Source organism: Rhinolophus ferrumequinum, chromosome 20 (assembly GCF_004115265.2).
Source record: "Rhinolophus ferrumequinum isolate MPI-CBG mRhiFer1 chromosome 20, mRhiFer1_v1.p, whole genome shotgun sequence".
Lineage (NCBI taxonomy): Eukaryota > Metazoa > Chordata > Mammalia > Chiroptera > Rhinolophidae > Rhinolophus > Rhinolophus ferrumequinum.
Window position 1 is genome coordinate 23,147,741 of NC_046303.1, and position 14,269 is coordinate 23,162,009.

The window sequence follows — 14,269 nt, forward strand, 5'->3', positions numbered from 1 at the left end:
CTTTCGTGCTCCTCAAGAGCTAGGCGTAACCCTATCTTTCCCGCAGGTGACAGTGTCCAAGTGGCACTGACAAGACACCTTTACTGAGAGAAGCGAGCGCGCTGGGCACCGGGTGAGGGGCTGTGGCTGGCGTGCACCGCCGCGCGCCTTTGCCGCCCGCGCCGGGGGAGGCGAGCCGCTGCCCCGCGGCTCGGGTTCAGGCGCCCGGCGCGCCGCTTGCACGCCTGGCGGCCGACAGGGGCGGGCGGGCGTGGACTCGCTGAGTGAGTCCAGCGGGTTAGGAAGTGGAACTGGGAGCGCGTGGCTCTCAGACTGAGCCGGAGTTTTGGAGGGAGTTTGCATGTGGTCAGCGCTGGGCTCCTAAGCCAGCCCCCAGCTCACATTACACTCTATTTATAACCTCTCAGAGCCGTTTCCCCCTGAAAGCAGTTCTCTGGGACCACCTTCTTTTGGCTTCAACCTCTCCTACTCTTGACATCTGAGTAGCTCAGAGGGAAGCTCCTTCAGGTCAGAGTGTTTATATGTAAAGGAGACTGGCCACTAGGGCTCAGGACCGGGATTATCAGAGCTCTGCAGAAACGCGGGCGGCTATTGCTCTGGGAGGGGGAAAAGTCACACGGTGTCCAGTGAAAAGTGACAGAAGGTGGTGGCGTTTGGAACCGTCGTGAAGTCTTCTGCCTGGAACCCGAGACTTGCATGCTATGGAACACCCGCTCTTTGGCTGCCTGCGCAGCCCTCACGCCACCGCGCAAGGCTTGCACCCGTTCTCCCAGTCCTCTCTCGCCCTCCATGGAAGATCTGACCATATGTCCTATCCCGAGCTCTCCACTTCTTCCTCGTCTTGCATAATCGCGGGATACCCCAACGAGGAGGGCATGTTCGCCAGCCAACATCACAGGGGCCACCACCACCACCATCATCACCATCACCACCACCACCAGCAGCAGCAGCACCAAGCTCTGCAAACCAACTGGCACCTCCCGCAGATGTCCTCCCCCCCGAGCGCGGCTCGGCACAGTCTCTGCCTCCAGCCGGACTCGGGAGGGCCCCCGGAGATGGGGAGCAGCCCGCCAGTCCTGTGTTCCAACTCTTCCAGCTTGGGTTCCAGCACCCCGACCGGGGCCGCGTGCGCGCCGGGGGACTACGGCCGCCAGGCGCTGTCACCCGCGGAGGCGGAGAAGAGAAGTGGCGGCAAGAGGAAAAGCGATAGCTCAGGTAAGGGCGCGACGGGCACCTTGGGCGAAAGGGGCGGAGAGATGTCCAGGAAGATTCTCTCTCAATAGTGAGGCAGCAGGAAAGACGGCGCAGGTCTTGCCCTTTCTGGCTTCCCGCCGCTAAATTCCGTGAGGCTGCTTTGGTCCTGTTATTGGGGGACACGTGTTTCTCCGAGCGCAACACTGTAGCCAACAGCAGAAACCTCTCCAAGGTTCAAAGTGGTTTACCAGAGTATTGAGAAAAGAAAAAAAAAGGACAAGTGACAGTATGTGAAATCGATTGAGAAGCGTGACTTTCCCTCTGAGCGATAGGGAGAGGAGTGCACCCTGGGATGCAGCGTTCGCTGAGCGTGCGTGCGGGTGTCGCTCCTTGACTTTTTCCCTTGCAAATTCCCGACTCTGAGTGGCTCGATTTTTCCCATCGTTAACCGGATTTCCAAATTATTGCACAATATTTGGAACTTGCAATGGAACTTGGCAGAGAGTATGAGAAAAAAAAAGTTTATTTATTTATTTATTTTTTATTTCTGATTTCAGAGTACTTTAAATAGTACCTATTCCAAATGGTAAAAATTTCCCTTTCTTGGGGAAGAAGACCTAATGTAGGAATTCAAAGGATTTTAAAGAACGTATCAGAGAATTGTAAATAAATACATGCTCAGACTCTTGAAGAAAGACGAGTCTTAATAGTAATTGCATTGGTGTGGTACTAGTCTTAAGAGAGAATCTGAATTTCAAAGGTGGAAAGTGATATTCTCTTCCAATTGAGAATTATCGGAGACAAGTACTGGGAAACAAACAGCAACCCCAGTAGTGCAAGTTCGCTGCATCTCTGAGGCTGGTATTCACGGGTGCGCGCAGGAGGCGCTCATCTACGTGGGGATCAATTGAATAGCCACGCAAAAGGGGAACCTTGCTGAACGCGGATGCTTGAAGGCACAGTCGCCAAGGAAACTGTAGCAATCCAGAGAAACTAAAGTTTTCCAGGTTACTTCCGAAAAGCCCTTACCTAGGTGTCTCATTATGAAATTGTTAAAAGATGCTTCACAATTAAGGGGGTTCCGAGTTTTCTTCTGCAGCTATAGCGCAACCTGAGTTCCGTCTTTTTGGAAGGTGTCATTTGTTTAATATAGTATTTACATATTTTTCTACCTTTGCGGAATTGGTTTAACAGTCCTAGAAGGTAATTCCAAATATTGGTTTGAAGGATTGACGACATGTTTATGCTTTATAATTCTTTAGGTACGATTCCTCGTTAAATGACAATGATTCAGCCGCACATTTCAGGTTCCTTTGCAGCAATGCTATCAATTGTTCTTCACCGTTAGTTATGGGAAATCTAACTTTTACTTGCCAAGGTCAAAGGTGAACTTTTAATGCTTGACTCGCAAATTAGCTTATATCTGAGAAAGTTACCAGCGGTATCACTCATATTTAATGGTTTTTACTAACCATAAGTAAAACTCTTAAGACAAAGTTGAAAGGTTAATCATAGCAAGCAATTTTCCTTCTTCATTAGAAAATAAGTCAATTTTAGAATGTAGTGATCCTTTCATAGACTCAAAATTTGATAGCAATAAAACTGCTTTTGGAAACAGAGCCGAGTTCGGATTGGTCAGTGCACTTTTGCAATTATCAAGAAGCTCTTACTGTTCATTTTACTTTCTGCAATGAGAAATCTGTGTGATGGATTGTTCCTTCTGCTTCCTGAACTGCACCACTGTACCTAACTTTCTTAGGGCAAACTGAATTTTCATATAGACACGTGTTATTTTGGTTGGGAGGAAACAGAAAAAGTGGGATCTAAGAACTGTTTCCCTTAAATTATTTTAATAACAACTTTCTTAAGAACATTGGTTATATCAATAGTTTTGCTCTCCGTTGGTGGGAAATAACCAAATTAATATAACAATGAATAATTAGAGTACTGGAAAAATAAACAAACACAAAAGTTTGCGTCAACTACATAAAATATTAAGATTACATCTTAAGTGGGAAACACGGTTAGTTATCACCAAGGATAGAATCACTGGGGAGGAAGAATGAGTGTTTTCTTTGATGAGATATTTTGAAAGAAATTTTGACTAACTAAAAGGAAATATCACAATAGTGTCTAGTTAAAAATCTATATAATGTAAAAATATGTCTAGTTAATGAAAATAAAATTTAATTTGCAATTTCATTATTTGAGTTAATTAATATTTGTTGGATCTTTAGATAGATTTAAATTCAATATATCTTTCTGCTGTGATGGTATTACATTTGGTGTTCCATAATTTATGTTCGCAGTTATTCCATTGTATAGCAATATTAAGGCATCCTGATCTCACAGAAATGAAAGCAATATAGAAATTCACTGTAATTCTGATATATTGCTACGCATATGTCTCATTGCTTATAGCACAGTTTTAATATTACAATATTTCCACAAAATAAAATTAATTTCTGAACTCTTGAAATTTTAAAATTGTATTACATGAAAGTCACATCATGTTAGTAGAAAACATTTTTATTTTGTTAGGCAGTTTATAATTACTATATATTTATATTTCAGAGTAAAGGTAGTACATAAATCCAGGGCAAAGTCGGAACCAAAATTTTGTATCCTTGCATCTAATACCCATATTGTATGTATGTATATATGTGCATGACTATGTAGAATTGTAATAGAATTTTAAGCACCAAAAAAATATCGAAAAACAACCCAAACATTATCCATGGTAATGATGCTAAAACTACAATCTGTAACATTTTTCAGCGTGCATTCAAATGCATTTTCCCCCACACACATTCACAACTCAAGAAACTTAAGCATCTAGAAACAAATATTTATGAACTTTATGCTTCCATTATAGTTTATTGACAGTTGAAAATGACCAAGTTTAATAGAAAAGCACATTGTTACTTTTTATATGTGTTAAACATTTTTGCAACTTTGAACCTGCTATGCTTTCCAGTGCTACTGGCAAAGCCAACATCTGCCACATCTTCAAAGGAACTCTTAAAAATCAAAACTTTACAACTGTACTTAAAGCAATCTATACAAAGCAGGTGATTCTAAAAAAAAGTCTATAAATAGGGTGAATTACATTGCTTCAATTACATTTGATTGTTCGCTAAACAATGTAGTAATAGGTATAAAACACTCACTTTCAGCCAAAATAACCAAAATAGATTAATCAATCTAACTTTAGTTTTTATGCAAGTAATATACAGTATAAATGTGTAAATATTTTCTATCCAAATTAATTGAATTAATATAAGTACATAATTTATACAAAATGAAAATTATTTTAAAAAGGAAATGATTTGAGATGTGGGTTTTACAAGGTTTTGAATCATAGTTGACTCTTGTAAAATTGCAAATATTTTGTTTATAGCTACAAAATCATAAACTATTTACTGTAAAATTATGTCTGTCTATATGTCTGGCTAAGCAGAATGACAAGAAAGACATTAATAAGCTGGAAACTTATTAAGCTCACCAGCCCTAACTCTGGTATGATAGTGTACTTTTTCTAGATATTTCAATCATCATGTTTTCTAAAATAGAAAAGCCACTTTATTATTCATCTTTGAGTTACTGGATTATAGTTTTTCAACATTTGCTTTAGAATTTTTTAAAGTCTATTAGAACTTGATTATTTTAGGATAATATGAGACAAATTAAGGTCTCAAATTTATGAAATAAAAAATATAATTTTCATTCTTTTTCTTGAAACGGTAGATTAATTTTAGGTGTGAACGTATTTAAATGGTGACCTGACCCCCCCACCCCCCAAAAAAAATCTAAGTACAATTAACTTACATGAGTGTTCTCAAATGATTACATTCAAAGGTCAAGAGCACCAATATCTTTAGAATTAAGGTGCTTTATTGTTGAGAGTCAGCAATGAATGGAAGAAAGAATGCAAATAAAAATAAAAATACTTTCAAGTTTTGTGTAAATACCTTTATTTATGCTTTATTTGAAAAGGAAAAGCATTATATGCAAGGTATGGCACCTCTAAAACTTTCATTTGGGTTAAAAACCTAGTACTAAATATTTAAAATTTTAATATTTGTTTACAGTAATTATCACTGGAAACTAATAAGTTGGCACACTGTATGCCGATCTGAACTAAAAAATGTAAAATATATATTTTAAGCATTGCCACGTTTTCCCTCTGTGTTTAAAAACATAGACCCTGCATCTCAGCGTTGGAATTTGTAATAACTTACAATATTTGTTGTAAGACCTAAAGAGTCTAAGAAATTAATTTTAAACAAAAAGAAATAGCAAATGGATCAACCTCTTCCCTTAGATTCAGGGAAATTTGGAAGACTAATTCCATATTTATTAGAATTACTATTTTTTATTTGAGAAATAACCTATGGATTAATTAATAGCTGAATTATGTAGGAAATCCCCACATATAACTCTATTTCATATACCTGGCCTGGTAATGGTGCCAATTTTATTCATTTACTATGTTAAAATATATGTGTGTTGGGCAATTTTATTCATTTACTATATTAAAAATGGCAGCCAGAAACACAAAACAAAGATATGAAGCCTTTCAGATTTTGATTTCAAATGAGAAAAACCGACATAATACAACAATATATTTTAGCTTTAGATCATGTTCACCTCAATAATTCATTTCTAAAATTTCAGAGCATGTCTCTTTTCCAAGCATTGCTATAATGATTAGAAACATCTATGAATGATAAATGCTAAGGATAGAAAACATATTAGAAAATAAAATACACACAGGAATTCCTTAATTAGTATTTGTTGAGTTAATAGCTGTGGATAATTTATCTCTGTCAAGTTTTCTGTATTTTTGCCATATTATTTTTAAAGTACTATAATATTCTGTGGAGAAAATAAATTAGCACATGAAGTGAGAGTAGCAGAAGTAGCATTCCCCCCCCCCTTTGATTGTAATCATAAAATAAGAAGGATTAATTCCTGAGTGGCCAGTTAAATTACATTTCCTGGGTATAGTACTGGTGACTGATTCCAGAGGTGGTGGTGTAGGGGGCGCTGGGGTGGTGAAACACAAACCAAGATGAAAGTCCACAAATCAGAAATTGAAATAGATATGATATATTTTATATTTAACCTATTTAAGCAACAAAACACATTTTCTTGTCACAATTCATTTCTCTATATTATGTATTTTAGCCATTAATATGGTTTAGTTATCAATAATAAGCTTTTTGTTAATGTTGCAAAGGAAATAAACACTAACATTTTTCCTATTTTTTAATGATGTTCTTATGACTGTTTCTTAGAATAACTGTATTAAAGTGAAACCTCCAAGTAGACATAGAGTAACACAATAAAGAAAAGTTGGTTGCAATGCTCTCTACACTATTCCTAAATCATAGACATTGGTGAGGTTCAAAATCCAGCTGGAGAACACCTTGCAGAATATTTTATTTCTCTCATTGAGTAAAACAATGGTAGAAGTTATGTGGGCCTTCAATTTGCATTACCTATGTTGAGGCAGAATTACTAATAATTTAAATCTGATGACCTTTTCTTTAATGGTTTTCCACGTACATTATAAAAGTGTAGGGGATTTATTTTCACTTTAAGAAAGTTGTGTTAGACTGTATTTTATAATACAAAATAATCAATAATATATCTATTGATTCATTTGTGTACATTCCAGACTGTTTTTACATTTCAGAATATTTCTATTTAAAGCCTTTAATATATTTATTACTAAATTCACAGAAAGTTACTTGGTAAGAGTATGCGTTCACATGTGATTGAATGGGTCAATTATTATTTTTCCTCTATATTTGGCATTTTAAACATACAATAAAAAAGTAAGCCATAATTCATGAAACCTTCATTTATAATGTTACATTTTCCACAGCAATATAATATTTCTGAATCTGTAAACATTATAAATGTCTGTAAATTTGGTACTGTGTATCGGAATATTGGTTTTCATGGAATTCTGAAAATATTTTATGATATATTCTTTGGTCACTTACATGTGCATATGAACAAGAATAATCAGATAAAATCTGTATTATATGTATACATTCTTGGAAAGGGTTTGTATGAGCGAGAGGAAAATTCTTTAAAAAATCACTTTGCTCTCTCTATACTACATAGATTTAAAATTAATAAATTGGAACTTTAGCTTATATGATATTGCTACACTATTAAAAGTCAGCATTTTCTTGAAAGTCTAATGATTCTAAATATTTGTGTATGTTGGTGACTTAATTCTTATATCCTTGAAGTTTTTACTTTTACTGCAAATATAACAAAGTTTGCTAGGTAATACTCATAGTGGTAAGAATGTTAGGGTTTTAATTCAAGATTTAAATTAAAAAATTCTTTATCTTCAAAATTTTATAGAATAAATTCAATCCAAATGTTTCACATGTATTTAAATATCCTGTTGGGTTTTGTTTTCTTTCTAAGATTTCTTTCTAAGATGTTATAGATAGGCTATGCTGATTGAAATTTTGAGTTTAAGATGTTTGTTTTCCATAGTTTTTAGTTTCTACTGTGTTTTAGCAGAAAGGCTAATGGCAAAAAGAAAACAGGGAGGATGCTGAATTAATGAGGACATGGCAGCTATACTTAAAGCTCACTTTAAAATAATCAATTTATGTAAAGAGATACCTACACACCAGTAGATAGAATTCCAAATTTAATTACTTGATAACAGGCCACCTGAGCTAGAGCATCCACATTCAACACTGTAATATGATGTTAAATGTTCGTTCCAGTTACAAAATACAATATTAGGCTTGAAGAATACACAGCTGTGTGGAGTCCAACAGGCTGGAACTGGTAATCAATGATAATCATTAAAGTCAAATATGCCAACTCCCCTGCAGGTTTTTTTCTTTTTTTTTTTTTCCCTCTAACTCATTATTCTCCACATACTTCAAGAGATTTCCATTGTACTACAAGAAATAAAACAAACAAACAAAGAAACGAAAAAACTCCAGTTATCTTACATGACTATGGGCAAGAAAATGCGTAAGATGAAGATGAAGTCATCTCTCTCTCAGGCTCTGCGGAAACCTAGAGGCGGGTCCAGCTTAGGTTGGTGGATGCCAGTAGAATTTTAAAGGCCTGGAATTTTACTCTCTGAAAATATAGGCTTAAAGCTTTGCCAGAAATGACACCCAAATAAAAACTTATTTTTGCAAAGTGATAGTTATTTGCAAATGTAGTGGTGAAATGTATTCAGTGTCTGTAGAGATGGCTTCTTATACTGTCTGGACTGTACAGTAAACTTTTGGATGATTTTTCTTAGCCTCCTGAAAAAACAGCAAGCTAAACTGAGGTGTATTCTTATTAGTTGAAATAAAATAAAATGGGCAATGACTTATAAAATGAACAATGAATACCAAATAATTTTCACAAAAGATAGCTTTTATTTTGATAGCAAAAATGTGTAGTTCAGTAACATGGAATTGTGCCATCAAAAATTTACTGGGAACTAAATAGATAAAACGTAGTTTTGATTTTGAAGGAAACCAGTAATTTGGCAAATGGCTTTCACATTTTAAAAGTCAACTAAAGTTAGTCCTAACTTTAGTATTAATGTGAAATTAAGTGAAATCTGTCCTTATTTTATAATTTTCAAAAGGAAAATGAGCTCACTATATGTTTACTGCTTTTCATAATTAAAATCTCTCCAACTACAAGTGTAAACTACATTTACTTCAGAGCTTTCTTTCTTATTTGAAATATAAACGAGTCTGACTGCGTTAAAATAGACAGCATCTAGATATAAATTATTGAGACAGATTGAAATGACAGGAAAGCCAGAGGTTAGGCATCCAAATCTGGGAGCCTGCTGCCGTCCACATTTCCAGGATTACCACCGTTTGCATGTCTACCTTCAAAATTCAGGGAATTATAGATATCTTTTCTTCTAGAACTATTCTTTGCTCCTGGAAATAGAGCTTTACCAAATTTATTCTTGGATTCCCAGATATTTGGGAAAATAAAAAGAAGCTTCAACACTATATATATATATATATATATATATATTTTTTTTTTTTTTTTTTTTTTTTGCGTGTTTAGCAGTTACTTGATAAATCATAAAAGATTTATTTCTTAATCATCCTATCAGACAAGGAAATCGGTGGCACAGTCAAAGGGATAATTGAAGAGAGTTTGATGATTACTATTTGGTGGTAGGCAGTATGTAGGAAGCAACAGGAAATGGTGAATCACCCAGGGCCTGGCCACAACTGGAAAACATTAGTACCCCTAAACCTGAAGGAGCTATTACAAGAATCCCGAATCCAGAGAGAGCCTGCAGGACAGAAGCCTGCTGGCAAAGTTGGGACCTTAGATGGAGTACTGCAGCTGATATTAAATATCACCCAGTAATCTGTTTGCATGCCTTCTGATCTCCTTGTGTTGCCTCCCATTGGTCAAATGTAATGAGAAGATGAAGCAAAGCACATGGGTCTTGGTGGTGAAATCCATCGAAGTCAACCTAATGGAACACAGGCCATAGAGGAGAAATGACCACAGTAGATCTAGCAGAACACATCTAACTCTGTTTCTTACTAGTTGTGATTTAACTTCTCTGTATCTTAGTTTCCACCTGAATTAATTTCCACCTTAGTTAATACTGAATTAATAAACATAAAGCACTTAGAACAATGTCTGGCTCAGTAGGTGTTAATTGTTATTTTTATCATATATCAATGAAGGTGCAATTAGGTTGTGTGGGTGTGCAGCATCTGAAAGTAATTTTTCTGTCTTATGTTCCTGTTTTGTGTGCGTGTGTGTGTGTGTTTTACTATTAATATTGCTATAGGAAATGTTGCTTGCCTAAAAGATTGCTAAAGAATTAAAATAATCTGCAGCTGTCCCTCAAAATGTAAGTCGCGTGCCATTTTCCTGAAATGTAGAGTGAGTTCTAGAGCAAATTATGTGAGAGACTCAAGTTGACTTCGCTTAATCACCTTTAAGATTCCCATTCTATAGCCTCTTGTGCTTGGGTATCTCCTAACCTTTCTCCGGTGTATCCTCCACTTCTCTGTTAAATACCTGTTTTTCAAGAGGAATGTACAGAGGGCCATTTAGTCAAGAGGGAACAATACTTAACCCAAACAGATTTAAATATGACAGTGAAATTTCAGGTCTCTGTTTCAGCTGTTAGCTTGGCAGGTGGGCATAGCATATTTCTGCTGTGTTATAAAACTTACTGCAGACAAAATTTACATATTGTAGCTCTTTGTTATTTTTGGTGTTCCCATTTAGAGACCGTCTGGCATAATACCACTAAAACTAAAAATGTATATATAAAATGCATAAAAAATTTTAATTTGGTGATAATTTTTTTCAAAGAAAATAATTTGCTGGTTTGTTTGTGTATTTATTTATATTTAATAAACTGTTGAGAATTATTGCTTAGGTTGAAACCAGAGAAAGAGCAAAACTTGCCCGAATTTTAAGTTCTGAATGATCGGCTAGTTTCACTCTGTTTGGCTTAGTCACCTCTCCTGCACCCACAGTTCAATGTGGCGAATTCAGAAATGTATTGCTGAGAAATTTAAAATTATTGTACATGATGGTCTGTGGCAGTTGCTTTTGAAGAAAGAGTAGAATCAAATACTGTATTAAAATTCCAAAAACCAATTTAACTCTTTTACAGCTATTTAATCCTTCAAATAAGGGAAGTCCAGATGGGTATTAGACATATCAGGATGATTACTTTGTAAGTTTTAGTCTAATCACTATGTTGCACACCTGAAACTAGTGTAATATTGTATGTCAAGTGTAATTGAAAAATAAAAAAAATATATAAAAAAGCAATAGCCAGTTCTTCTCTGCTGGATAATGGAAGGCTGGGAGAGAGTAAGGAGAAGAGTGTAGGAAGAATATAACATTTAATGTGCAGTTATAAAGAGCATGGACAAAATGTGCCAACTGTATCTTGGATTTCAGGTTTGTCTTAATTTGTTATTTGTTTTTTTTTTTTCTTTTCTTTTTTTTTCTGATGAGTTGTAATCTATAACAGATCATTAGAATCAGAATTATCAAGACACTAGAAGAGTCCCAAGGCATCACCTAGTTCAATGAATGTGTTTCCTAGATGAGAGAAAGCACCCAGAGAAGTTAAGTAATGTCTGTCCATTCAGCCAAGTGGTGGCAGCTGAACTTCCATATCCTCACTTCAGCCTAGTGCCCTTAAAAGGAAAATCTCATAAAATATTTTTAAACCCTAAGTTTTTAGTCTTCCCAATAAAAATAAATTTCAGCATCATTTAAAATGTTGGCTACTGCTTTTGAGTGAATAAAATGTAATTTCACAAAGTGCTTTACTTGGGTGTAAACTATCTCTTTCTGAGTGATTTTATGTCAGGTTACCTCAGTAATTTTTAATTCTTGTTTTATGAATATGAACACTGTTATACACACTTAGCTTCAATTTTCTTACTTTCTACTGATGTAGTTCTTGCTAAATTTTTCTAAATTGAGCTTAACCTAGCCTTTTTGTGTTCAAAGTAATGAAGAGCAACAAGTAGACATCTGGCAGCTCTCCTTTGTCTCAAGTCATTAACTATATCTCCATTCTTAGATACATATTGATCTCATTTTTAAATTTAGTACAATCTTCTTGCACAAAAGATTCTCAAAAATATTTACAATCGGTCATTTTACCTTTGCTAACCAGATATGTCTTCCCTGTTTCTCCTGCTTTCCTGCCCACACCAATCTTCCCCACAATCTGTAAACACCAGACCCATCTATTCCTCCCCAGTACAATGAACCATATAACCTCTGGAACACTGACTCTCCTGATAATTCCACATCATTAGTTCTTACTATTCCCTCAAAACACAAAATTAAACATGAAAAATATAGTTCCCTCTTCCAATATTTTTTTCCTTTTTGTCGAAACACAACTTTATTTCCAAAATAATAATCATAAATAATTCCTCTTTTACATAATTTTAAATAACACTCAAAATGCCTTCACATTATTGGTCTCAATTCATTATTTCTCCTTTTCCACTAGACTTATATTCAAGACTCAGCCATGCTGCTTCTTTCTATACAGCTCATCCCAACTCTGCTCCATTCAACATCCTTCTATATTTTTTTCCTATTCCTACTTTAATGTCTCTTACACTTAATTTAGGTTTCTCCCCAGGACTCCTGATGTAGATGTCTTCAGAGTATCTTTATCTCTTTTCATTCTTTCCTAATGGAATCCTATATTGAACATAAGGTAATATTTTTTGCTAATGTTCATCAATGATATACCACTAGATTTTACTTGTACTGATTCTTTGTGCAAATAAATCTGGTTTAACACTAGCTATATATATACATACATACACACAGGCATATGTATTCCAGATATATGTATATCCAGATATGTATATAATGTATAATTAAATATAATATGTATTATGTAATATAATGTGATTAAATATATACTGTAATCTCAAATATATTATGTACCTTATCAGATAGATAAAAAAGATATATTTAGACTAGAGCTACGCTTTCCTGGCGAAGGGTTTTTACATTTAGTTTATGGAACGCCATACTAAATCTTAGTTTAAAACAGTGTTCTTAGACTTTTTAATGTGGGTACCTAACTAGTATATAGTCATAACTGCATTCAAGGAATTTTCCACAAGATTTTCTGCATCTCCCATTTAGTCAAGAATCCCTAGTGACGTGACACATATTACTTACTATCTAATTTCCTTGGATAAGAATGTAGGGCTATATATAAATGGGCTTCCATCTACAACCTCCCAACTCAATCATTGAAAGGCTTAGTTGACCAGCTGGGCCAGTTTTGTTGACACTGGTTTTGCTTTCACTTTAACCAGTTTGTCTTCAATAAACTTATTTATGTCTCTCCCCTTTTAAAAAAACTTTTTATTTTGAGAAAACTGTAAATTCATATGAGATTGTAAAAAATAACACAGAGGGATCCTATATATTCCTTACCCAGTTTCCCCCAATGGTAATATCTTTCACATTCATAGTACAATAACAACCAGCAAACTGATATTGATACAATCTAGAAAACTGATAATGATACAATCCACGAACTTTATTCAGAATTCACTAATTTTACAGGCACTCATGTGTGTGTATTTAGCTCTGTGCTACCTGTCAGATATATTTTGTATTTTGATCCCATAACCTGTAATTTTTTTCTAATATATCTTCATTATTTTCATTAAAATCTGGCTATTGAGACATTCTCCGGTCAATACCAGCCTACACTAATCATTGCATTTCCCTTACTAAATAAATGTGTATATACTGCACAATAATACACTTAAATTTTGCCTCATGGTTCTTTGCTGTTCTTATTTCACATGTCTCTAGCTTTTGGTTTGAATTACATACACTACCACATGAAAAGTCTTCTTTTTATTTTAGTATGGTATCCAGCATCGTGTTAGGTGCACAAGAGTGCTGGGTAAATCCTATTTGTAGCATAGAAAAAATGCTTCACTAATGATGAATGAGTTATCTGTGTTAGGGGTTTTCTGAAACTCTTGGTTCCATGCTTCTAGTAGGGCAAATTCAGAACATTTCTTGGGCAACTCTTAGGAGAGTTTAATGAATATCCAACTTAAGTAATTACCTGTGTTTGTTTCTGAGTTATTTTTATGGATGCTTTCTAAAGTGATATACCTGTGATTCTGTGGTATATATTTACTATTTATGAATAAATATGGACAAAAATAAATACGCATTTATTAAAAATATCATAAATCAGCAAGAAAGTCTACATTTTAAAAGGTAAGGTGTCTATCTTTTCAACAATTTAGTGATTGTTAAACCCAACTAATGTCTGGCAATTCCTCATTCCATTATTTTTGGCTCAGAAATGAGATTCCATAAATATTTTGTGGAGTTATCCTATGCATTGTTGAGCTTTTGCACATTACAATGAGTCAGTAATGGTAGTATTTAAAATGCCTGTCTAACAAAATGAAAAAATCAAATTGAACTTGAAATACTGGGCAATTGGGAAAATATAGAGTATTAATCAACTGGCATTGTACTATCGAATAGTGGCACAAAT

The 14,269-nt window shown here is 35.1% G+C and overlaps 1 protein-coding gene across 1 annotated transcript in view; it reads left to right on the forward strand.

The window, feature by feature from the left end:
• The first annotated feature begins 421 nt into the window (after window positions 1-421).
• The window catches only part of MEOX2 (mesenchyme homeobox 2), a 65,066-nt gene continuing 51,218 nt past the window's right edge, over window positions 422-14,269 (forward strand). Inside the window, exon 1 of the mRNA XM_033088010.1 lies at window positions 422-1,215. Coding sequence (XP_032943901.1) covers window positions 702-1,215 — 514 coding nt within the window. The 5' untranslated portion in view covers window positions 422-701. The remainder of the gene's footprint in view (window positions 1,216-14,269) is intronic.